Raw genomic sequence first — 26,682 nt, 5'->3', positions numbered from 1 at the left:
TAAGTTGGATTACCCTTTCTAGGCAAATCCTCAAAATGTTAAGTCTTTCCCTCCATTAGACCAGTCACTAGAAAAATGTTCTTCTCCTTGCATGTCTCCCCACCCCTTCCATCTCCATCTCCACCCCAGTTCCAATCTTTGGAAAGGTTGTTTTTCTTGGAGACACAACCAGGAATCCTTCAACTTTTCTTTGTATTATCTTGGACTAAAATACCTGAAAGGGTATTCCAGGCCCTAGCCTCCAGTCAGATAATTATCCAAGTCACCCAGAGGAGATATGATTGTTTTAAAGGGTGATTTCTAGATCTTTGAAAGTCCACACCCACTTTACATTCACATTCACATTCCTCTAGTTTTGATTAACATCCATTTCCTTTTCTAAGATTTCCTCCTTGGGCCCCTGAGATCCAGCCCCCCCCCAATCACAAAACCTTTAATATAATCAAGTCAAAGGTGCCCTTTATTTTCTTTAGAAAAAGGAATTGTTTCTAAGATTGTATGTCCAGGAGACATAAAACCAGCATCCTGAAATATACCCAGAGCTAAAGAAAATATGGGTAATTTTTTTAGCTACAGATTTTCTATATGAGATGATAGCTTTTGGAGGGAGAAAGGGATGGTTTAAAAACCAAAAGTCATATTTTGGAATGGCACTAAAAAAAAGAAGAAAAATCTACATGACTACAAGAAAAGTTGTTAAAAATGAGAACTGCTGTAGTTAGAGGTTTTATTTGGTAATATTTAAAAGATTGTGAACACCTGAAGGCTTCTAGATGACAACACTGGAATTGGAATTACTTAGGAATTCTGTAACCAGGGAAAATCCATACCAATCTGAGTCTTCCTTTCTCTTTCACTGCCAAGGCACAGGGCCATTAGATGTAACTAGTAAGAAGATATGGCTAAGGTCCTTTACTATAACATGCTGTATAAATGTCACCTATTTTTTAAGACTGCATTAAAGTCAGAGATCAGAGAAGATTATGGATAGACATCTGGACCTGGAGTCAGAAAGACTAACTCAAATTCAGCCTCAGGCACTTATTCATCTTGTGACTGGACAAATCACTTAACCTCTATTTGTCTCAGATTCTCCAGCTGTAAAATGGGCATAATAATATCACCTACCTCCCAATGTAGTTAATGAGGATCAAATGAGATAAGTGCTTTGCAATCCTTTGAGAGCTATATGTTGTGGCCCTTTAGTCATTTCTCAGTTGTGTCTGACTCTTCATGACTGTATTTGAGGTTTTCTTGGCAAAGATACTGGAGTAGTTTGCCATTTTCTTCTCCAGCTCATTTTATAGACAAGGAAACTGAGGCAAGCAGGATGAAGTAACTTGCTCAGCATCACATAGCTAGTAAGTATTTTGAGTTCTCATTTGAACTCAGGTCTTCCTGATTCCAGGTCTGTCTCTCTAACCACTACAGTGCCACCTAGCTGCCCATGAAGAGCTATATAAATCCTAGTTGTCGTCATCATCACCATCACCACTAATTAATTAATATAGTACCTTGGGTATTATGCTGGCATTACAGAATTTAGGGCTAGAAGGGATCTTAGAAGCTATCTTGTAGATTCTCCCCTCCCCCAATTTTATAGATGGGAGAACTAAAAATCAAAGAGGTCTCATGATTTATTGAAGCTCACACAGTTGGAAATAAATGACAAAGCTTGAACCCAGATCCTTGGACTCAAGGACTTGTATTCCCCTCATTGTCAATCTTTCTCAACAACTTGCTGCAACCCTTGAGCAAAATGTAGCCTCATCCCAATGTATGAGGAGAGAGTTGAACAAAGCCCCAGTGGAGATCAGTATCTAAGCTAAGAATAGACCCCTAGTCTCCAGATGCCCAGGTCTGTGGGTTTTTTTCTCAAGTTTATAAAAAACAAGCTTGATTTAAAAACATGAGAAAGAAATCAGAGAAAGGTGCTTTCAAAGAGAGATGAAACACAATGGACTGTGATTGATCCCCTTAGGATTGCCTTCCTTCAAAGCCTACGAATTATAATGGTTTCTTTGGAGAAGCATTTGATTGCTCCATTAATAAGGATAGGATTATTTCTTTTCTAGTAGTAGCTTCCTAAGTAGGCAGTGCTCATGGGCTTGGAAATAATTGCTTCTTTTACTGTCCATCAGGGGTAAAGTTTGTGACAAGGTTTTCCTCAGCACTAATCAATATGAATAGTCTTCTGGTGGTGTGGAGCTACTAGTCTTGGGACCTTATAGTTTCTGAAGAATTTAAATTGAGGATTCCCTAAAGGGTCATGGAGAGGTGCTTGGTGGATGTGAGCAGGCAAGCTAAAATGCAATTCAAGTAAGGAGTGATGAAGAAGAAACAGTGTAAAAGATGTCATCCAGGAAATAGATGAGCAAAAATAGAAATGGTCCGGTTATGTCATAAAAGCAAGGTATGCCTGATGGATAATCTAGGTACTCCATTGGTATCCTCTAGATAGATAGAGATAGAGATGAAAAGAGACAGACTGAGAGAGATAGAGTCAAATAGAGAGATAAATGGACAGTTAGAGACTGAGAGAGTGAAGTGATAAATAGACAGATAGGTAGAGCGACAGTTAAATAGTCAGGTAGATAGAGAGAGAGAGAGATAAGTAGGTAGATGGAGAGAGAGAGAGAGAGAGAGAGAGAGAGAGAGAGAGAGAGAGAGAGAGAGAGAGAGAGAGAGAGAGATACTGGGGATATAAATGCAAGGACACTGGATAGTTCTGTCTCCAAGGAAATTACATTATAAGGAGAGAAGAAACTATATTACGAGGTATTAGAAACTGGGGAAGAAGAAAAAGAATACTTCTGGTGGGAACAGCAAGAGTAGTAACTAGAAGAAAGTAGAGTCTGGTGAGAATTGAGGCAAGCGGGAAATGAAGCATGGCTGGGGTCCTTCCCAAAATGGTGGTGTCAAGAAGGAAATTACCATTGGGGAGAAGAGGGCCCTAGCTCCGAATTTTATTGAGGAAGCAAGGTAGTTGGTGAAGAGAAAGAGTGAGGAAGGCCAAGGGTAGCTAAGTGCTATAGTGAATAAAGCACTAGTCCTGGAGTCAGGAGGACCTGAATTCCAATCTGATCTCAAATATTTATTAACTGTGTGACCCTCAACAAGTCACTTAATCCTGATTACCTCCAAAAAAACCAAACAATTTTTTAAAAAGTGAGGAAGGAGTACAATGCATTGGGTGAATCTCCAATTTGAACTTGTTAGAGGGCTTTGACAAGGAATTACCTAGGATGAGGAGACATAGATGGGTTGCAGTCTTCATCACTGAAGGAGAATTGTTCATGTACTCACTTAAGTCAAAAGATATATTGGCATATTCGTATATCTTCAATGTAATCTACCTTCAAATTAAAGGGGCTATATGCAGTTTGATTTTTTTCCCCCCCATGGCCAAGCGGAAAAACTAACCGAAGAGGAAATGACTGATGGGTCGTAGACTGAAATTTAACTCATTTAATTGTAATGTGGAACCAGAATGCACACCCAAGATGTACTGGTCACAGAATAAGGGAAGCAGTAAAGGTGGTTATCCTCACTGCAGGAAAAAGATTCCTGGTACCCTGGCTAGGTCCCATTGGGGTGCACAAATGAGATAACAAGGATGAATAACACACTGGTTGGGTAAACATAGATAGATCCTGAGCTATTTGTGCACCCATATCAGTGAGATCCCAAATCCATTTATGTGCTCAAGTCTGTTTGCATCAGAAGAGGTTGCTGAACCATTGGTTCAGGGTAAACACTTGAAAAACCAACACCAGAGCTTTCTATTTTATTTTACTTGACATTCTTACATCAGTGACTGAGATTTGAGAAGATTTTGAATTATCTTTGAAAAAAAGTCAAACATTTCACCCTGTGCACCCCATCCCAAAAAAGGAACTACCAAAAACCAGTGACCAGAGCAAAATGCAAAGATCCAATACCTTAGCTCAGTCAATGTGAAAATATATTATGAAAGACTTAACCACATTTTTTTCTTCTGTTGCTTAGTGCGGAGGGGAAGAACAGCGAGTTGGCACTCGAACCATCCACATTGGCCACTGTGAAACTTCAGAAACAGGTGCATATGTTGAAGAAAAGTTTTGCGATAATCGGATTGTCTCCTCCAAGGTGAGTTAATTTCATTCATTTCTGAGACTTTTTTGTCTAGTGAACCTGACCGTATATTTGTATTTTTTTTGTGCTTTTGAGGAGAGGGACTTGTTTCTCTCTCTTTATATAAATTCTTTCTTAATATTCTTACAATCCACATAAACTTGGAAAATTCCACCTTATGCAGAATTTCTCTTGGTGCCAAGCCTTTGTAATAATCCTGACTTGAAAAAGCTCACTATTCTTAAATGAATTCTGCTCTCCCTCCCTTTCTCCCTTTTCCTTTTCTGATTTAGTCATAAGCACTCAAATGGAAGGTACATTTTTCCCCTTCTTGAATCTTATCACATTGTCATGTTTAAAGATGAAGGCCTATTTGGTATCCTCGATTTTTTTTGGCTCAGAGCCCCTATTGAGAGTTATAAATTCTTGAGTCAGCTTTGAAATTGTGATATAAATGAAAGTTGATTTATTCACCAAATCTTTCCTCATGTACTATGAGATGGTTGGTATAAGATTTCAATTCCCCCAGGCTCTGACAAAGGGGTGGCCCTTCTCCCTGCCAAGGCCATGTGTGCTTGTTCCCATCCTTCTTCTCTTCAGCATTATAATGCATACTCAATCATCCCCTCTCACTTGAGTCTTCAACTTCTATCTAACCTTTTCTTCTCTTTTGCCTTCAATCAAACCCATGTCACTTCTCTTCCATAAAAAACCTTTACTAGACCCTACTATCTTCTCCAGTTGTCTTATATCTCCTCTTCCTTTCTCAGCCAGACTCCCAAGAAAAAAAGTTTTCTGGGCTTCCTGTCCTTTCACTTACTCCTCAACCCTTGGCAGTTTGGCTTCTAACTTCATCACTCAACTGAAATTGCTTTCTCCAAAGTTACCAATGAATTCTTAATTCCCAAATATGATGGTCTTTTCGTAGTTCTCATTCTTTTCAACTATCTACTACAATTGACCATGCCCTCCTTGATATTCTCTCCCGATTTTCATCACATTACTCTCTTTTTGCCTGAATGACCTTTGCTGACTCATCATTCACATTATGCCTCCAGACTGTGGAGATTCTCCAGGCCTTGGCCTTTTCCTCTCTCCATCTCTCTTGATAACCTTATCAGCTACTGTGGGTTTGCTTATCTTTTCTACAGAAACCCACCTATATCCAATCTGTCTCCCTCTTGAGCCTCAGTCTCCCATCATTATTTGTCTACTGGATATTTCAAACTGCATATTCCAAGATAGCTCAAATCTCAAACTTCTGACAACAGAGATCTTCTTTAAGTCCAGCCACTCCCTTCTTCCAAGCTTCCCCATTTCTGTAGAAGGCATCACTGTCCTCCCAATTTCCTGGTTTTCTAACTTGTCCTTCTCCTAGCCTCCATATTCCCCCTTATCCCACAAGGCTAGGCAGTTCCCAACACGTTCTACATCTGGCCTCTTCTTTCCATTTACTCACCTACCAGATTAATTTAAGTTCTCATAGTCTCTCACTTAGATTATTACAATAATTTCTTTCCTCTTCTGTGGATTCTCCACACTGTTTCCAAAGCCATTTTCCTTAAGTGTAAATCTGATCGTGCAACTCTTACATTGAGCCAACTGCAGTGACTGCCTGTTGCCTCTAGGCTAAAAATAAAAATACTCCCATTTAGTTGTTAAAGCCCTTCACCAGCTGGCACCAACCTTCCTATACTCTGTATTCTAACCAAACTGATTTTCTGTTTTTTTTTCCACACAACCCCCCACCTTTTCAAAGGCCATATCCTGTGCTTAGAGGGAATTCTTATCTCTGTCTCAGAATCTCTCTCTTCTCTTCAGATGCTGCTTAAGCATCTTCTGCATGAAACCTTTCTGATCCCCCAACTCCCTCCCAAATATTACTTTTTATTTAGTTACTTTGTATATATTTGTATTTATTCAATTTATATTGAATATATATTTTTACATATACTTGTTATGCCCTTCATTAAAATGTAAGTCCTCTGAGTGTAGGAATTATTTCCTTCTTTGTATTTGTAGGTTCAGGGCTTAGTACAGTACTTAGTACACTACTTGATGATGGTTGATGTGATAGCATGTAAATGACATTTTAGAACTTTATTAATAAATTGCATATTGTGGGATGGAACTTGCCATTAATGAGATCATTGGTCATTTAACTGTAATTTTTAGCTTACCTCATTTTCCAAATATCCCTTACCTCTTACCTGTCCAAAAATCCATCCTTTGTAACAAAGCTTCAGAACAAAAGAGAAAAAAATGCAACTCAGCAAAATCAGTTAATATGTTAAAGATGTCTGAAAGTATATATACAATATTTCACCTTCCAATCGTCTCTCCCCTCTCTGGGTTCAAACTTGGTCATTGTTACCATATGGCTTTTTGTAATGTTTTTATTTTTTCTTGTTTACATTGTTATAGTCAGCATTTGTATTGTTTTACTGTTTCTGCTTCATTTGCTGTGGATCAATTCATAGAAGCCTTTTCATGGTTCTTAAAATTCTTCATATTCCTCATTTCTTTTTATTTTTATTCCTCATTTCTTTATGGAGTAGCAATATCAAATTATATTCATATAGTGTGATTGTTTAACCATTCCTGCAATCAATGGGCTGTTGCTATGAAAATTTTGGATGTCTGTAAGACTTTTCTTCCTGTCCTTAATCTCTGTGGCACAGTTGCCTAGAATTGGGATCTCTGGGTTGAAGGGTCTGAACGTTTTGGTCACTGTCTTAGTATAACTCTAAATTACTTAGCAGAGTGGTTGGATTAGTTCCCAGCTCCACCAAAAGTATATTAATCTGCCTGTTTTTCCACAGCCCCTCCAACATTGATTTGACCTTGTTTGTCATCTTTGACAATTTGCTGGGTATGAGGTAAAAATCTTAGTTGTTTTTATTTGCATTTTGCTTTTAGTGATTTGGAGCAGTCTCTTAGATAGTTATTAATAGTGTGCAGTTTTTTAGGAACTATTACTGCTATCTTTTAACCACTCATCCAATGGGAAGTGGCTCCTGGTTTTATGTGTCTGTTAATTCCCTACATACCCTTAGTATCAGTCAAAATTGGATGCAAAGATTCTTTTTCCCACTGGAATATTTTTGTAACTATCTATCTAGCTGGCAAATCAGCTTATTTGTACAACTGGGTTGTAGAGAATTATCTTCCCTCCACCGAAGATATCCCTTCTTAGTGTCCCTCCTGGCATCTTAAAATATTGATCTATGTCTTGCTCCCTCCATCCCATATTTCACAATAAAATCAGGGAGATGAAAAATGTTGCAGGACTGAGATTCCTGATATACTAGATAAGTTTGAGATTTACCTTGCTAAGAGATGGGAGATAGAATATTGTAATGAGATTCTTTGTAATATTGTTCTTTGTAAAAGCACATTTTTTTTGCATGACTTCACATGTATAATTTATATATTGCTTGCCTTTTCAATTAGTGGAGGAGAGGGACAAGAAGAGAGGGAGAAGATTTGGAACTCAACATTTTTAAAAAAATGAATGTTGGGGGTAGCTAGGTGGTGCAGTGGATAGAGCACTGGCCCTGGAGTCAGGAGTACCTGGGTTCAAATTTGGCCTCAGGCATTTAATAATTACCCAACTGTGTGGCCTTGGGCAAGCCACTTAACCCCATTTGCCTTGCAAAAAAAATGAATCTTGGAGATAAAAAGAGATAAGAAAATCTGAATTCAAAGAAAGCAAAAACACATTTTAAAGCTAGAAAATTCTGATGTCTATAGAACAGAGAGATTTATTTTGTAATCAGTTAAGTAACATCATGATGTGACTGCTGAAGGATTGATTTCAGAGTCTGTCTGGAATATCAGATTCCAATCCTGCCTCAGGTATATTAACTGTGTGACCTTGGGCAAGTGACTTACCCCTTCAGTCCCCCAGGCAATCCTCTAAGATAATAAGTGCTAATCTAACTCAGTGGAAGAAGATTCCTTGCTGGGAATTTCCTATAATGATGAAATCATGGACCCAGATTTTTTTTCAGATGACTTGTGCTTCATCTGAGACTTGAAGACTGTGGCTGGTGTGTTTTCATATAAATATCTTTGACTGCAATTACCATTAGAATTTTTCTCTGATTGCAAAGGTGTCTTCATGGTCAGGAAGTGACATGTCTGACACTTTGAAAGTTTCCTTAGAGGAGGGCCCATTGATGGGCACTGACAGAAAGTGAGAGACTGGAGAAAGTGGTGAACCTATGATGAAGAGGAGCTGGGTTCAAATCCTTCCTCAGTCACTTACTGTGTGATTCTGGTCTTGTCTCTTGAATTCCCTGGGTTTCCATTTCCTCATCTGTAAAAGGAGGGGATTGGACAAATGGCTCCTAAGCACCCTTCACACTCTAGATCAAGGCTCTGATACATGATATAAATGCTGAACTACATGACCTGTGAGGTGCTTTCCAATTTATGTTATTCCCCAATCCTCAGTTTCCTCCTCTGTACAATGAGAGGGATATACTTGATGGTGTCTGAGGTTTCTTCTCTTAAATCTATAATTCTATGAGCTTATGCTTTCCAAGGACTCTTCTAGGTAACTATAAAGTGGCCTACCGTTAGAAGTTTGACCACTAGGAAATGAATTCCCTTACCAGAGTGAAATGATCAAAAGCTATAATTTGCGTAGAGTACTTTGCAGCTCTTCAAAGCTGTATAAAAGCCGTTATTATTATTATTGTCATTAATGATAAGATAAACAACTATAAAATATCAAATCACAGAACGTCTCCTAATACTTACACTAATGATGGCATAGGGTGCTAAGAATCACAGATTTTCCAACATCTATAAACAGCAGCATAATTGTTGGCAGCCTCCATGTACAATCTTGGCCCCCTGACCAGTAAGCTGATCCACCCACGTGAGGAATTAAACCACATTCATATTGACATACTCAGTGTAAATGTAACCAGAGGAATGAATAAAGTAAGTGTTGGAGTTGATTTCATCAATCATTTAAAAGCTACTAGCAGTGGCATTTTCTGAGACGTTTAGTCAACTAGCCTTGCCAAGTTCATGTTGAATGCAAGCCAACTGAGCACCATGGACAGAAGTGTAATAGATGCACTAATATCTGTGGCAGAGTTTGAAAAATTAAAGAAATTCTCTATAGAATTTGACAAGGCCCTCCAAGGAAAGTCATCATTTACTTTGCCTAGCTGACTTCAGTCTAAGGGACAGGTGAGTAGGGCAAAAAACACCACATTTTTAGATTTCATCAAAGCTCTTAATATATACTCTTTGGAACCTCATATCTTTATATCATTATTAATAAAAAGTTATTTTCTTGATTTTTTTTTTTTTGTATTTTACATCATGCAAGTCATACCTTCCGGCCCTACTGAGTCTTCTTCTATATAAAGAAAGCTAATTGAGCAAAATTGTTCAACACAGTAAAAGTATATGTTTTATTCCATACTCGTTGCCCCCCACCTATCTATCAAGAGGAAAGAATGCCTTTCATCATCTGGTTTTTGGAATCAAGATTGACCATTGCATTTAGCATCTGACTTCAGCTACCTTCCAGTGTTTTTTTCTTTAATAATGTGCATTATTATTGTATGATGATGAAACATTCCCCCTGTTTCCTGACAGTGGTGATAGACTCAAGGTGCAGAATGAGACTTAGATTTCTGACCAAGGTCAATACAGGAATTTGTTTGGCTTGATTCTAAGTTTTTGTTACGATGATTTCTTTTTTTCAGCTGGGAGGTGGGAGGTGGGAGGTGGAAGGATATTTGTTACAAGGTTTTCCTTTTTTTTTTTCAGTTGGGAGGTGGAAGGTGGAAGGGAGAGAAAATACATGTTTGTTCATTGAAAACAGTTTTAAAATTATTTACGTTTACTTTCGCCCTGTAAATTATTCTACTTGCTATGTTCTGCATCCATTTTTAGAAGTCTTTTCATGTTACAGTATTTTCCTCAAGAAGAGCACACTGAATATTATCAGAAGGAATTAAATTAACCATATCTCATTAGACAGGAAACAACTGGTTACTTGATATGAGGATCATTTCCAAAGCAGCTGTCTGTGTGCAGTCAGGCTGTGAACTGTCGAGAACAAAGGTCAGGATCAATACCAAATTAGAAGAAAGGTTAAAGATGAAAAATTCTATTGGCAATTGGAATACTCCAAGCATACCCATTTTAACTAGCTGCTGATTTTGAAAAATGGAAATGGATAAAAAGGAAAGATGTTGGCTCTGGTGGGCACTACCTCATAAAGGAATTTAAACAATCTAAAATAGTTGCCAGTGGACCCCAGAGGCCTCCTTAGACAACAGATAGCCAATCTCCTTGTCAAGCAGAGAGAAATGGAAGTCAATAGTGATAGTGGTTTAGAGTAATAGTGCCAAATTCAAATCAAAATAGGGGCTGCTAATCAGTACATAAGGATTTTTCCCTAATAGGCCATAGATTGACTCTGTTTTAAAATGTAATCTTTTCTTTCTTTTTACTGTATTTTAATTTACTTTGGTATATATTTCCCAGTTACATTATAATCTAGTTCAGGCTGCATTTGGTAGAGTTGAGACCATGATGGATTGGTCATGTGGTTGATACTAAATGAGCTCTTGCAAAATGTTTTGAAGGAAGGTAACAAGAGCAGGATAGTTCTAGAAAACAGCAAAACGCAGGAGAAAAGCGATCAAGCTTAGAGTTATGTTTACAGAATTTTGTGGCTTATTTAGGCAAAAGGAAAAGAAGGGTAACTAATAGGTGTGAAGTGGAACTGTTCCCCTAACATGGTACCATGCCAAGCAGTGAAGATAAAAATACAAAAAGGACTGTCCGTGCCTCAAGAAGCTTACAATCTAGTAGAGGAAGGCAACCTGAACAGGAAACTGAAAAGGTGGAGAAAGGGGACAGGATGAGGAAGTCTAAAGGAAAAGGTGGAGAATGAAAAAGATCCAGAAACTAAGAGACAAGAAGAAGGGATGAGGGAGAACATTCCAAGTGTGGGGCATGGTCTGTGTGACTGGGGTCATGGTGTGTTTCTGGATCATCAGAACGCATTTCCCTTGGTAGAGCAAAGCACTTGGGATTCTCCTCCAACAAAATGTCTTCCATATTAAGGTTAAGCACGATTCCATGAAAAATACCAAAATAGAGCTACTTGTCGATTGATCCTTTGAGAAACTGCCTCAGGTAAAGTGTAAAGCATGGAAAGTTGTGCTCTAAGAGTGTTTTTCCCAGTATCTTGCTGATGTACCTTATCATTGTAGATAGAATGTTGAATCTGCAATCAAGAAGACCTGGGTTCAAAGGCCGGATTTGAACTCAGGTCCTCCTGACTCCAGGTCTGGTGCTTTATCTACTGTGCCACCTAGCTGCCCCTGTAGATACTTTTAAAAGATGCATGTGCAGCCTGGATAAGTGGCTTGATGTTTCTAAGTCTTTGTTCTTTTAATCTGTAAAATGAGGATAATTATAGTACCTACATTCCAGAGTTGTTCTGAAGATCAAATGGAGCATATTCTGTAAAGCATGCTGTGAACCTTAAGGCACTATAGAAATATCAACTGTTATTATCAGGTCCTCCACCAGGTCCAAATAGAAGAGCATTAAGGTTTTCCACATGTTCTTGTTTTTGGTTAACATTGGACTGATTGCCCTGCAAAATTTCAGGGCCTCCTCAGTGAGGTCCGTGGCAACTCAAATGCAGGAAAAACCCTTATTTTGACAAGCAGGTTAGTGGGTCTCTCTCTATTGGTCCTCAATACCTCTATCTTGGGACTGGCTGTGCAGATGGAAAATGAGGGAGCAGGACAGAGAGAATGACTTAGATGCTATTTGGGCACTTGGCCCCAAGCTACTCTGTGCTGCCAAAACATGAGTCAACATTGGTATTTTCCTGTTAATTTTCATGGTTACAAGTAATGAAAAAAAGTGATTTTCCTAAAGTGCAAATCTGACAATGTGCCCTCTCTTCTCCCCTTCCCCCAACTCTAGGGCTCCTTATTACCTCCAGGTAATCTTCTAATTGAAATTTCCCAACTTGGTCTTCTTTCAGCATTCTTTCTTCCATGCTCTCTAGATGGTCCAGCTGCACAGGATCTTACTTGCTGCTTTTTGCACAAAACACTTCATTTAATGACATTGACTTTTCACGGGCTGTAGTCTCCCATACTTAGAATTCTCTCCTTTCTTCTTTCTTCTCAATTCCCAGGCTTCCTTCAAGCTCAAATACGCCTCAGATTTAGAGCCAGCCTGTCTCTTGTCACCCCCCTCATCTTCCTTTTGAAATTGCTTTCCATTTATACTGCATATATCTTATACATTCATAGTTATTTGCATGTTGTTTTCCCCATTAGAATGTCAGACTAATGGAAGAAACTAAATGCAGGGAATGTGTTTTTGCCTTTGCTTGTATTCCTTAGAACTTAATACAGGCCCTCACACCTAGAAAGTACTTAATAAATGTTGGTTGACTGCCTGCCTAACTGAAATCGTGTGATCTTAGAAGAAGCAACATGAAAATTGAAAGGACAATGGAAAGGCATCGTGGGTATAAGAAATCTACTGGGAAGCTCCAACAAGGATTTCTGAATGAGAAGTGTCTCCAAAGATATAATGATGGATATTCTTGATCAGCAAAGGGAGTGGGCTGGTCAAGGAGAGGTACCATACTGACAGCCAAGCACCACTTTGGTATCTGTGATGTACTAAAAGACTGAGAGGAAGGGCTTTGAAGTTTGAATATGTGGATGGAAGGGGCCAGAAATTGGATGGGGGATGAGAAAACAAGCTAAAAGATATCATTATACCTATTCCCAAATGACTAACACTCTGATCATTCATTTTGGCTGTGCCTAAAAGTTTTGTGGGGAGGAATTTATTGCTTATTTAATTCTATTTGATGATAGTTAAGTCTGTAATAAAACAGTTTTTTTAAAAAACAACACTTAATCTCCAGGGATTTCTGCTAGAATTCCGAATCCACCTGGAAAAAAAAAAGAATTCCGAATCCAAAAGCAAATCAGTCTCACTGCACTTAAGGCTCTTGCTTCTGTTTCCTCCTGGGCCACTGTGGAGCATTGTGTTTCTGAAAGAAATAAACTTTTTCCTGAGTGTTTAAGTGTACAATTGTCAGGTTCTACATGACTGTGGATGCAAAGTAGTGAAAGTTATTAGATTATTGTCTAGTTTGTTTTTACCTTCTAGACAGATGATAGGATACAGGGTTATTCTTCTTTGTATTTTGGTATAGGTTAGAATTTCTGTTCAGCATCAGTTTTATTGGTAAGTGAAAGTAGATACAAGGAAGTGGGTTTTTTTTGGTGGTTGCCTTCACTATATGAGTGTGTGTGTGTGTGTGTGTGTGTATACATTTTGGACGATTACTGCTTTAGAGTATAGTTTGAGTTCATTCCTCCTTTTTCATTATTTTTCTTCAGTTTCTAGACCTTTCTCTTCTTTCAAATGAATTTTATCATTTTGAGCTATATAAAATCATCCATGGTTTGATATAACACTAAATATGTAAATTAATTTAGATAGTTTTGTCATTTTTTTCTAAATTTGACTTTTTTTTAATTTTTATGCAGGACAGTAGGGTTAAGTGACTTGCCCAAGGTCACACAGTTAAGTAATTATTACGTGTCTAAGGTTTGGTTTGAACTGGGCTCCTCCTGACTCCAGGGCTGATGTACTGTCCACTGCACCACCTAGCTGCCCCTATTGGCATTTTTATTATATTGATGCTACCTAACCAAGATCAATGATTACCTCTCCAATTATTTAGCTTATTTTTTATTTGCAATTGTATTATATAAACCTTCAATGTGTCTTAGTAGGTTGACTCCCAGATTGCTTTTTTTTCCCTTTTTTAGTTATTTTAAATAGAATTTTCCCTTTTCATTGTAAGGACAAGGCTGAATCAGACTCTGTATTCCCTTCAGAATACTGAGCCTATCCCCTGATCCCTTCCCAGGAAATCCATGGCACTTTGAAATGCTGCAGCAAGCCTTGCATGATCCTTTTGTGCTTTCTGCTGTCCTATGTCAGAAGGACCACTTAACTACATCCATGGTCTTTCATTGTTGAGCCACATATTTATCTGAAGTGGCCAGGGGTACAAACTCATTACTCCATGGCGTGAATTTTAATCTACCACCCACTGCACTCTTCCACCATCAAATATTTATTAATTTAGCACGGAAATTGGAGTACAGTTGGTTCATTTGTCCTTTTCTGCAGTTATGGAAAGTTCTCCAGGAAACTGCATCAGTGAAAAGTGAATAACAACTTTCAGCTAACTCTCTTCAATCAACTCTTTAAGTAGTATAATGTAACTCAAGGACTTTTTGTGAGGGGTGATGGAAGGGTGAATGTTTCCACAGTTTAGTAGCCTGGTCATTGAGGCACATGTTTTATCCTCTGGGCATAGGTGATAAAACAATGATCCTGAGACAGACAGGTCTGGAAACAGAAAAACTTTGCCTTTCTTGTGGAAGAAAACCATGGATAAAAGAAGGGGCCCCAAGCCTTGGCCTGACTTGGCATAAGATCCAACTTGGAAGGAGACCTTGCAGGACTAAGGATTTTGTATTACTCAATAGAAATGGTATTGATTTTTGTTTGGATTTATTGTTTCATTTATGCAGGTTTTAAAATTTTATATTTTTATTTTTTTTAAGAAATAAGGAGGTTAATGAACTCTTATGCCAATTAAGAAGCAATCTTATTATATAAAGCAAGCAGTTTGGGCTGAGAGAACTGAAGGAAGTAAAACATTTCTATTATGCATTTTAGGCAGTGATGTTTTGGAATGCTTAGTAAAATGCAAAGTAGACTTTTAAGTTTAACCTGCCTTATTATCATTTTCTCCTTTACTTTCTTTAGATACTCAAACAAGAAATCAAACCCTGATTGGTAGGGTTTGTTGATTTCCAAAATATAAATTTTCACCCTGAAAATATTCGTTGGTTCTCTCAAGTGAACTGGCACCAATGCATCCCTGGTTTTAGGAGACTAGGTGGCCCAGTTATGCATAGACATAAGACTTGGCCTCATGACACTTGGCTTGAAGTGCTCCCTCTGCCACTTAACCATGTAACCTTCAAGTTCTCTTAGTCTTAACTTTTGCATCTGTAAAATGTGGAGATTAAGGACAAAGGAAAGAGAGAAGCAACTTCAGAATCAGTTTTGAGTCCCATCTCAGATACCTAACACCAGGACCCTGTGGTTCTCTAGAAGATGCAGATGTTCATAGTTAGGAGGAATTTCCTCAATGATAGTTTTCTATGCCAATTAAATCACACCCCTGAGAGGTATATTTGTGTGTGTGTGTGTGTGTGACACAGAGAGAGAAAATTGAAAAAAGAATGGGGAAATTCTCTTTAAGCATGTGTTTCTTTAATATAGATCAGGAGTCATTAACCTTATTTGGTGTTTCATTGGTCCCTTTGAGAGACTGTTCATGTCAACAAAAATCCCACACCTTCATGATCTACATGACTGTCTCCATCTCAGGATTCCAATCTTCCCTCAACGTTCATTCAGCTTGGAGGCCCTTTCCATGAACAGAAAGTCTTTCCCAATCCCCTCAGTCATTAGTGCTTGCTTATTTTCCAATTATCTTTGTACTTAATTCTGAAAATATTGGACCTCCTTGGTAGATTATAAGCAATTTGAGGGAAGAGACAGGTTTTCATTTAGTCTTTGTATTTGCATGTATTGGGCTCATAGTAGGTGCTTAATTCATGTTGACTCAAATGGATTTCATAGTGAGGAAATATACTTACCATAGGAGCTCAATCAGTTAACAAATATTTATTAAGCACCTACTTTTTGCCAGTATTGTACTAGGTGTTGGGCATACCAGAAGAAAGAAATAAAACAATCTCTGAGCCTAATTCTACCAGGGTAGACAACATGTCCATATAGAAATTTTCAGAGAATAAATATAATAGAAGTATAAAGAGAATAAATGCAATAGAATTGTACAGAGAATAAATACAAATAAATGCAAATGGGGAGGGCACTAATAGATCTTCATATAGAAAGTTTTGCTTGAGTTGTTGAATGAATGAGTGAATGAATACATTTCTTTAGGACTTCCTAGTGTATCCAGTCTCTCTCACATCTATTATGTGTAATGGTGTGGAAGAGGGCCATTTTTCCCTCTTACAGAAACCTGAAGTAAATTGGGAGTCTCTACTGGTAGATCTGAGTGTAGGGCCCCATTCAGTATAGACGAAAAGTTTCATACCTCAAGCTGCCAATTCCATGACCTGGCTGCCCTCGCCCTCCCATTGATTGCTTTTTTTCTCTTTGTTTTTTGGGAGTTTTTGTGTGTGTGTTTTTGTTTTGCTTTTGGTCCAGAGCCACTAATTGAAGCAATAGATATTTTAAATAAAGTAGACTCTGTTCTTTACCTTCTTAATGGAAAGCATTGATTTTCCCCCCACCCACCCACTTCATTCAATGATTTAAAAAAAATTGGGATCCTTTTTTGTTTATTCACAAATACCATCAGTGATGTCACTATAACTCTGGGAATAGGGCTTGTTAAAGCAGGGAACACTGAAGGATAAACAATTTGACCTACTTTAAAATTTTTTATTTGCTTATAAAATCCTCGGGTTTTTTTCTCTCCCCTGGAACACATAATTTCATTAGAAAAACTTGTCATTGGCAGCCTGAACTCCTTTGAGGGACTCTACAGGGGCCCCTGGAAACCACCAGAATTTTGCAGCTGGTAGAGAAACTTGGAAAACCCCCTCCTTTGTAGAAAAACTTGGTGCACCCTGTTAAGATCTTCATCTTTCATTACTTTTTCCTTCTTCTGTGTATGTCTTAGTCTGTAGTTCTGATCCTCCTCTTTGCTGCCCTTAAATGGAATAAGAATCAGCTGACTCAAACCCACTCTCCTGGAAAGAAGGACTTCTCAATGTCAGGTTCAGTAGTCTTAGGTGTGGAAGGACTGGTGCATCAGGTATTCGATGATTGATTATCTTGGATCAGAATCTTCAAAGGGAAAATGACTAGACTTTCCTTGCCCTCAATCTCTGTCACTCAGAAAATTACTTATGGTTAGATGGTTGAAAATGCCACCCTTATTACCTGCCTTTTGCTAACTTTAATTTCTAAGAGGGAAGGTGACAAATGTAAAAGGAAGTGATCCATTCTTGCTTTTGGTATAGGGATGGAAACAGGCTTCTGGGATGCACCCATTCAGTCATCAGTTGGGTGGAGTATAAGCCAAATGAACATTTGACTGATAATACTTGATCAAGGAGTCCAATGGATCTGTACTCTCTTTATGGTAACTTTTCTTGCAGTGATGCATCTTCACCTGTCTATTCAGTGGGACTTTTGTCCCTTAAGTTCTCCTCAGGGAGCTGGGGGTCTTCAGGGCTTTCCTCCATTCTCTTGACATCATTGACTGGGATTAAATATCCTGTTCCCTTAAATGAATAACTCTCCATTATTTGTGTTTTCCCATGGTTCCTTATAATGCCCATTCTCCTACATTAGAATTGCTTATATCATTTATATCTCTCCTCCCCCAATCATTTTTAGTATTTCAATGGGAAATATCTTTACTGGATATGATTAGTTAATATTGTAGGACCTTTCTTGAAACTAAAATAAAATCAGAGAATTAGAGCCTTTACATGGAAGGGGAATGTAGAAAGGGACCTAGTTTAAACCTTTGTCTATAATGAAACCCCTATGACAGAATATATGGAAGTAGTGATCAGACCATCACTTTGAAACTTTCCAGTCTAGCCATGAATAGCTCTCATGGATGAGAATTCTTCCTAATATTCAATGCAACTTTCTCTATCCCTGACCTCCATCCATTTCTTCTGAATATTTTCATGGATTCAATTAACTTTGGTGCAGTAGGATTTAAGGGCTTTTTGTGTGTCTACTAGCTGCCATTCTAGATTGAAGGAATTCAAAACCAGAAGTGAAATAGTACCTCTTTGCAAAGAATTTTTGTTCTTCAGAGGGTCAGAAGGAGGCAGGAATTCTAAAAGGCTAAGGAGGAAGAATATTTTAGGCTTTGGGAAACAGCCTGTGAATGGAAAAGTAAGGCATGGGAAATGTCATTTTGCCCATAAGGCCAGCTTGTTTGGAACAGAGTGCCTGAAGAGGAGTCATGTGAAATCTGTGAATTGGACTTTAAATGCTAAGTAGTTTATGTTTTATCTCACAGGTAATAGGGAGTCCCTGAAGATTCCTGAGCAAGAGAGTGACTTGCACTCTTTTTGGAAGATGGATTGAGTGAGAGAGAAATTGGGGTAGGAAGAAAGATCAATTAGGAACCTGTTGCAGCAGTTGAGATGAGAAGTGACTGGAAATGGCTATGTGACTCCAAATAAGGAGATGGACATGAGAGCTATGGTGTAGGTAGAAGCATCAAAACTTAAGAAACTAATAGAAATATAGGAGTTGAGGTAGAGGGAAGAAATGAGGATCACTTAGAGGTTACAAACACACTATGGTGCCCAGAGGGTCAGAGGAGTCTGCCTAGCTTTTTTATAGTCCAACCATATAGTCCATTTTATAGTTTTGGAAACTGAAGCCCCAAGAAATTAATTGAAATGAGATATTTTGGTTATAAATGAATTCCCCAGAATGCATAGTAGACCTTTTAGGTGGTACATTTCATTTCTTTTCAATTATGTTCATCTTTACTTGTGATACGCTTGTTCCATATTCTATGATGGCACTGATGTCAGACTTTTTGAATGTGCTCTTGAAGGGAGATATATTTTTGGCATCCTCCTTTTTACAAACTTGCCCTAAATTGATGCATTCAGAACATGAATATCATTCCTTTTTTCCCTATTACTCTTCTAAATAGGATTCATTCATTTCATAGACTATTATTTTGTAAATTATTACATTTCAATGAGCTTTATACATTGTGAGCTCCCAGAGAGCAAGGACTGTCTTTGACCTTTAATTTTTACTCCCCAGTACTTAGCCCACTGGAAGGTGGGGAGGGGGTAGGTACTTAATGTTTATTCACTGCCTAACTGTCCATGCTAGAGGGGTCTTTGAGTTCCTCTCCTCTTGTCTTGTCTTCCTCTCCCATTTTGCAGAGGAGGAATCTGAGGCTCCCAGGGAGTATTTGCATCTCTTGCCTGAGGTCACACTTTTCTTATCTGAACAATTTTTTGTTTTACTTATCTCAGTGATTTGTGTTATTTGGTTCTACTAGCAATTAAGGAAGATTCCAAAAGGTTACTTTTAAAAAGCAAACTCACAAAATAAAGAAAATTGAATGATTTAAGAATATATGACTGAGTCTTTTGGATACATTTCAATTAAAAGGAAAAGGGCTTTTAAAATATTCCACCTGACTTTGGATGGGAAACTGGAGAACTATCCCTGTAGGAGACCCATGCGTCTGATAGATTTGAAAATCAGAGAACCTGGTTTTAAATCCTAATTCTGCAATCTACTACCTAGTTGCATGACCCTGGATAAGTCATTTCCTTGTTCTGGGATTCCATTTCTTCTTCTATGAAGGGAGAGGGTTGGAAGAGACAAAAGAAACAAGTATTGTTTTCTTTGGTGGCAGGAAGGAAGGAAGGGAGGGGAGAGAGGGTTGTGAGGCTTTTAGATTAAATGACTTGCCCAAAGTCACATAGCTAGTAAGTATCAAGTATCTGAAACTGAACTCAGGTCCTCCTGACTCCAGGTCCAGTGTTCTATCCCCTGTGCCATCTAGCTGCCCCCTATTATTCCTATTTTACAGTTGAGGAACCAGGCAGACAGAAATTAGGTGACTTGCTATCAATAACATAGATGAGATGTATCTGAGACAGGAATTAAACTCAGATCCTCCTGATTCCAGGCCTTATATCCATTTCAATACCTAGCATCTAGGACTAGGCAATCAATTTCTAAACTCCTTTCTAGCACTTATTCCATAATCCTATGTTTTCATGTCAAACTGGGTACAGACAGATTTTATTGAAATGGTCAGAATTGTTTTTCTTTAAATATAGAAAAGCTTTCCTCATTCATATGTGAATGACAGTTTTGTTGAGAAAGAAGTATTTATTGAACATCCCCTCAGTATTCTGTACTGTGGGGATGGTAGAGAAGAATAGAAATAGAAGACAATAGTCCCTCTCCTTGCCATTGAATTGAGGAGAAAAGAAAGATCCATGTGACACAGCACCAGAACAAGTTAGCACCTGTTTGATTCTGGCATAGCCTTCCATCAGCGTCTGTTCATTTCCAGAGTCAAGAGAGCAGGCAGAGAACAAGACGTTGTAAAAGTTCATAGTAAGTTCAAGATATTCTAGGAAGGGGGAAAACAATTGGGAGTCTGAAAAGCTTTCTGCGGTTGGTGATATTTGATGATGATGGTGTTCGTCCTTTGTTCTCAAAGAAGACCATGACATCAGGGAGGTGATGATGACAAGCATATGAGTTGGATTTGAGTGAGGGGGTCCTGTGCTAAGTCAGCAGCCTCACTTTCTCCTCTTGAGCCATCTGGATCCAGTGACCAGATTTGGATGCAAGAGAAGCAGGATTAAGTGAGTTGCCTAAGGTCACACAGTAAGTGGCAAGTATAGGAGACCGGGTTTAAACTCAGGTCTTCCTGGCTCCAGGATCAGTGTTTTATCCACTGAACCACCTGGCTGTCCCCTGTTATCCCTATTTTACAATTGAGGGAAACAGGCAGACAGAAATTAAGTGACTTGTTCTCAATTACATAGCTGGTATGTATCTGAGACAGAATTCGAACCTAGATCTTTCTGATTCCAGGCCTATATATAGCATCTAGGACTAGGTAATCAATTTCTAAGCTCTCTTCTAGCTCTTCTTCCATAATCATATGTTTTCAGGTCAAACTGAGTTCAAACAGATTTTATTGAAATGGTGAGTAAGGACACTGACAGGCTGGGCTGTTGCCAAAAGAAACTGAATAGGAGAGTCAAGGAACTGGTGACCAGGCCATCCAAAAGTCTCTTGGTCCAACTGAATGGTCTGGAAAAGGGAGGGTTAGAGAATGGAGAAAGAAACAACATTCACATGTAAGAAGAAATAGGCACATTTGACCTTGCTTCATCATATTCAAAACATTCTAATAGTTTCCCGCTTTATCCATCCTAGCATTTGGTTTAAAAATTAACTTTCTCACAATGAGAGCTTCCCCAAAATGGAAGGGACTTCTTCAGAGCAGAATTGGTTTTCTCTCTTTGGAGATTATCGAATAGACTAGATGTCCACATGCTTGGAGGTATTGTAGAAGGGGTTCTTGAGGAGATGTGGCTTACCCTAGGTAGACTCTGAGGTCCTTTTCAACTATAGAATTCTGTGACTTAGTACCCCTTATATGTATGCTATAAATACACAGTGAGGATAGGACCAAATTAACCACCAAATATCATTTGGTCAGCAGAGAAGATTATGTACAATGTGGTTAGTGACAGGAACAATAAAATTGTCTCTCTTTTTGATATGCTCAGGGGACCTCCAGAGAGAATTTGAACAATTTAGTTTTAAAGCAGGTAAAATTTTACTTAGTTGAGAATCAAAGGCTAACACAGCCAAATGCTGAATGGTTACCACAATTTTGGAGTTCAGCCTGATGTGGAAATACATGGAAAGGAATCTTGTACAACTGCAGCAGTTCTATTGGAGGTGACCAGAAATATGCCAGCTTCCAGGTGACTATAGATGGGTTCTACCTTAGAATGCATATTTAAGACTGATCCTTGTTGTTCCCTTGTTGTTCCCTTTAATGTGCTATCCATGAACATGTCGTGTCCAGATCAACAGTAATTGCCCATATACTGTATTACCATCTGTCCTCTGCTTTTCAAATCCACTTACCTAATTGAATTAGAATGTTCTCCTGTTGTACAGCTTCCGTTTGAAGTGACGGCCATCCAAGTGTAACTGTAGTCCTTTTGGTTAATAATGATTGCTTTCTGTTCTCATTGCTGGTCTTTACCAAGGTATTCGGAAAAGGTAACTTTTTCATTGGATACTTCTTTGGGGCTGACCTGTATATACATAAATATCATTAATGGAACTCTTACCTTTCTTCATGGGTTGAGCTCAGTAGTTGAACTTAGAGTTTGAATGGGCATCCTATTTCTAGGGAGTTGGAAGGGGTGATATAGTCCATCCTTCTGCCTTCATGTAGTTTGGCACCTGAATACCTGAACAAACAATTCTCTTCTACTCCAGACTTGGGGAAGCCACAGCTCCTCCTGGCCTCTGGAGTAAATCAAGTTAATATTCCTAAATAAGTTGTTACCTCCTAGTCAGGCTTTGATAGATCTCTGTGACCCAGTGTGGCAGGCTCTAGCAATTACCCTTAGGCTATAAGGGCGTCTATATAAGGCAGTGAGTGTACAGATTAGTATGGCTTAGCGTATATGGATCACAGATATTTTAACAGACCTTGCCTTATGTTTCTGGCTACTTCTAAAAATATTCATTCACCCATCAGTAAACATTTATTAGCTGCCTACTGTGTGCAGAGTATTCTGCTAGATGTTGGAGGAGAAACTGAGTTTTGAGTTAGAAATGACATTCCTGTCTTTATGAGACTTACATTTAAAAAAATATTTATATTATTAGATAACATTTTTATTGATTTATATAGATTATATATTTATACATTTTTAATGCTTGCAAAGCACCTTCCAAATACTATTTTATTTATTCTTCAGAACAACTCTGTGAAGTAGGTATTACTATTAAACCTATTTTATAGATGAGGAAACTGAAGTTGGGAGGCTAGGTTAGTCAAATAATGCATAAATGAGGAAAGGTGACAACTTAGGTCTTTACTACGAATCTAGACCTCAAGTCAACTGTGTCACTCAAATCACTTGCCTAGGTGAGACACTACCCAGACAAAGATAATTGTCACATACAGTGTTATGTAAATATACTAGAGAGGTACAAGGTGAGAGAGGAGTTTGTTACTGAACTGGCAAGGATTAGTGCAGTCTTCATGGAGACAGTGGACTTTAAAAGGTATCTCAGAATGTCATGATCAAGCTGAGAAAGAGTGGCTTTGGTCAAAGGCATGGAGGTGGGAAAGGATAGGGCATGTTAGGTAGACAACAAATAGTTCAAGTCGACTGGGAGGGTTCATTGCATTAAGGAGAGTTAACACACTCAGACTGGAAAGGTTAGGTGATGCTATATCACAGTGGGCTGAAAATTTCCCTGGTCTTATCCCCATCATTTCAATCATCAGAGACTGTAACATTTTGAGTAGAATATGCTGGGGACATTTAAAGTTCTGTGTCTGTGTGCATGTGTGTGTTTGTGTGTGTGTGCGTGTGTGTGTGGGGGGCTTCAAAAGAAGTAAGACCTGGTTAGGGATACAGATTTGGGAGACATCTGCAGAGAATCGACTGTTGAAGCTATGGGTAGGGTAACATGAGCACCAAGATAGAAGGCCTTTTTCCTAAACTTACTACTTTTAGTACTTAAAAGTACTTTTGGGACATCATGTATAAAGAACAACTATGGGCCAAGGCTAGAACCTTGGAGAGCACCATCAAGGCTTTGAGAAGCAGATGAGGGACCACAAAAGAAGGTAGAAAACGGCAGTGCCTGAGATAACTCTTCTCATCCCAGGGATTGGCTAACCACGGAGGATGAGGCAATGGTTTGATTGGACAACTGGAGTTATTTGAAAACATAGCATCAATACAAAGTATTGATAGACATGCTTCATTTATATCTTCTATATTTCTCTGAATCTGTCGTGTTCATTGTTTCTATGGTGCAGTAGTTCTATTACATTCATCCTTACATGCTGTAATTTGTTCATTCATTCACGCCCTGCTGGGCACCTATTTTGTTTCCAGTTTATTGCTGTCACAGAAAGGGCTCCTGTAAGTAATTTGTGCATAAATTCTCTTCCTCTTTCTTTGATTTATATGTGATGGGCCTATTAGTGGTATTGGCAGGATTAATGGATATATTCCATTTTGGGACTAATTCAAAATTTTTTTCATAGTGGCTGGATGTGAATCATGACTCCATTTACAAAAATCTACTTTCTTATTAATGTATTAATGTCTTTTTCATGGATATACATATATATGTGTGTATATATATATATATACACACACACACACACACACACACACACACACATATATATTAGGTTTTTGCAAGGCAATGGGGTTAAGTGGCTTACCCAAGGCCACACAGCTGGGTAATTATTAAGTGTCTGAGGCTGCATTTGAACTCAGGTACTTCTGACTCCAGGGCCAGTGCTCTATCCACTGTGCCACCTAGCTGCCCCATCTTCTTTGTATATTGAAATGTTTGCATTTGTTAATGATTAAGTTCATAAGGAGAATTTAAAAAATTTAACTGGATTAATATAGCACTGTGGTTAAGGATTTTTGTGCTTGGGGGAAGAAATCCACACCAGGACATAATGATGTTTCTGTACCACTGAAGGATTGGGCACCACTGGGGATGGATAAAGGTGGAAGAGAAGGAAACACACTCTGGGATGAGTTATCATTGCTCTAGGACAGTGCCCCACTTTCCCGCACTTTAGTTAAAGTTCTGCATCGTACATATCCCTTTCTTGAATCCTGATTTGTCTCAATTGTGGACTTTAGCATGGTTTTGAGATGAAAGGACTCAGTAAAATGTGACTTTATGATTTTTTGGCCTTTGGTAATATGGATTTAACAAAGCTTTCTTTTGGCTAATAATCTTTTTCTTCCTTCTTTTCCTGCAGTACACAATTTGGAATTTTCTTCCAAAGAATCTTTTTGAGCAATTTCGAAGAATTGCGAATTTTTATTTCCTGATCATTTTCCTAGTCCAGGTAAGGCTCAGATAGGTAGAAATTCCATTTTAAAGGCAAGGGCACTTTCAGGAAATTTATTATTCTTTTCATTATTGGCAATTAAAAACTTGGGGCTGAATAAATTATTGTATATGAATGTGATGGAACACTGTTGTTCTATAAGAAATCATGAGGGACAGGAATTCATAAGAACCTGGAAAGACTTGCAACAACTATTGCTGAGGGAAGTGAGCAGAACCAGAAGATTATTCACACTAATAGCAACATGGGGGTGATGTTCAACTATGATGAATTTGATCATTCCTGCAGTACAATAATCAAAGACAATTCTAAAAGACTCGTGATGAAGAATACATCCATTTCCAGAGAGGGAACTCTGACGTTTAAATGCAGATCAAGCTTACTATTTAACTTTTTTTTAAAAAAGTTGTCTTATGAATTAGGTCTTTTTTCTTTCTTTTGAATGTGATTTCTTCTTTCACAACATGATTAATATGGATCTATGTTTATCATGGTTATAGATATAGAGCCTATGTTATATTCTTTTCTGTTAGCAGGAGGGGAGAGGGAGAAAATGTATAAAAATGATTGTTGAAAATTACTGTTACATGTAATTGGAAAAAGATAGAAATGTAAAAAAAAATGAAACTTGGTAAAAGAGGGTTTTAGACCTGTTGCTGATATGCAAAATCTTTGTAAGAAGAAGTAGATATTTGTGCCCATTTACATTTTTGTCATATAAGATCATGGAGCTGGAGGGATCTTAGAAATCATTAAGTTCAGACGTGTCATATTACAGATGAGGAAACTGAGGCATACAGTGGTTAGGTGACTTTTTCAGAGTCACATAACTAGTAAGTATCTGGGGTCAGATTGGAACCTAAGCCTTCCTGGTTCCAGATTCAGTACTCTATCCATACTAACACCTAACTGCCTCACGTATATAATGATGTCTTCTTATATTTTTTTTATCTTAGTAGTTTTTTAAAACAGCTTACCAAAGGATAGAATTTCATATCTGTTTCCATTAGGGAATCGACATTGGTTTCCAGGGTTATTTTCACCTTTCTTTACCCTCATTCAAGCTTATAGTTTGGCCTGCTGTCCTCAATTATAGATATTGAGGTCTTCATCAATTATTAAAGTCTGTGGTTAGATGTAGTATGTCATCTTAGAAAGTACCCGCTCTGCTTCAGAATAAATCCTTCCAGATTTGAAAGCTAGTGAACACAAGAGCTGCATGCCTGAAATTTTTTCCCATACACTAAGGTCCCTAATATGACCATTGTGGCTAGTGGGATATTGGGCATGTATATACAACCGCATTTATGGAACTCTTGAGGATTCTATGATCAATCTTGGGTAAAGTGTAAGACAGTGGACATTATTAGAACTCTTTTAACCCAGTCATGGCTCCTAAAGGCCATATTAAGACTATTCTTGCATTCAACCAAAACTACTTTGCTTCAAAGAAACTCTGAAATTCCTATCCACCCCAGTGAATTCTCTTCATTTGTTGGGTTCATGACCTTTTCAGATCCCATCAGGGAATATGCATTCACTTCTGGCAAATGGGTTAATTCTCACTTTTTCATGAGCTCTGGACTTCCTTGAAAGGTTAAAGGCATAAGCTTCATCAATGAGCATCTAAGGTAACACATGTTCAGGGAGCAGCCTGTGACACTAGCCCCCCTGCCCCCTCAAGTTGTGGGATAACTGCCGGGAGATGGCTATCTGTATAACTTTGTGAGGAGAGTATA

The 26,682-nt window shown here is 38.3% G+C and overlaps 1 protein-coding gene across 5 annotated transcripts in view; it reads left to right on the top strand.

Moving 5' to 3' along the window:
• Nucleotides 1-26,682, top strand: part of ATP11C (ATPase phospholipid transporting 11C (ATP11C blood group)) — a 220,489-nt gene that overhangs the window by 81,453 nt on the left and 112,354 nt on the right. For all 5 annotated transcript variants that reach the window (XR_012472009.1, XM_074204121.1, XM_074204120.1 and 2 more), the window contains exons 2-3: nt 4,009-4,128; nt 24,851-24,940. Coding sequence is in view for 4 of the 5 variants with exons in the window: in XM_074204121.1 (XP_074060222.1) it covers nt 4,009-4,128; nt 24,851-24,940 (210 nt within the window). In the remaining variant the exon portion in view is untranslated. The remainder of the gene's footprint in view (nt 1-4,008; nt 4,129-24,850; nt 24,941-26,682) is intronic.

This window comes from Macrotis lagotis, chromosome X, assembly GCF_037893015.1.
Source record: "Macrotis lagotis isolate mMagLag1 chromosome X, bilby.v1.9.chrom.fasta, whole genome shotgun sequence".
Taxonomy (NCBI): domain Eukaryota; kingdom Metazoa; phylum Chordata; class Mammalia; order Peramelemorphia; family Peramelidae; genus Macrotis; species Macrotis lagotis.
This window is presented reverse-complemented; position numbering and strand designations above follow the sequence as displayed.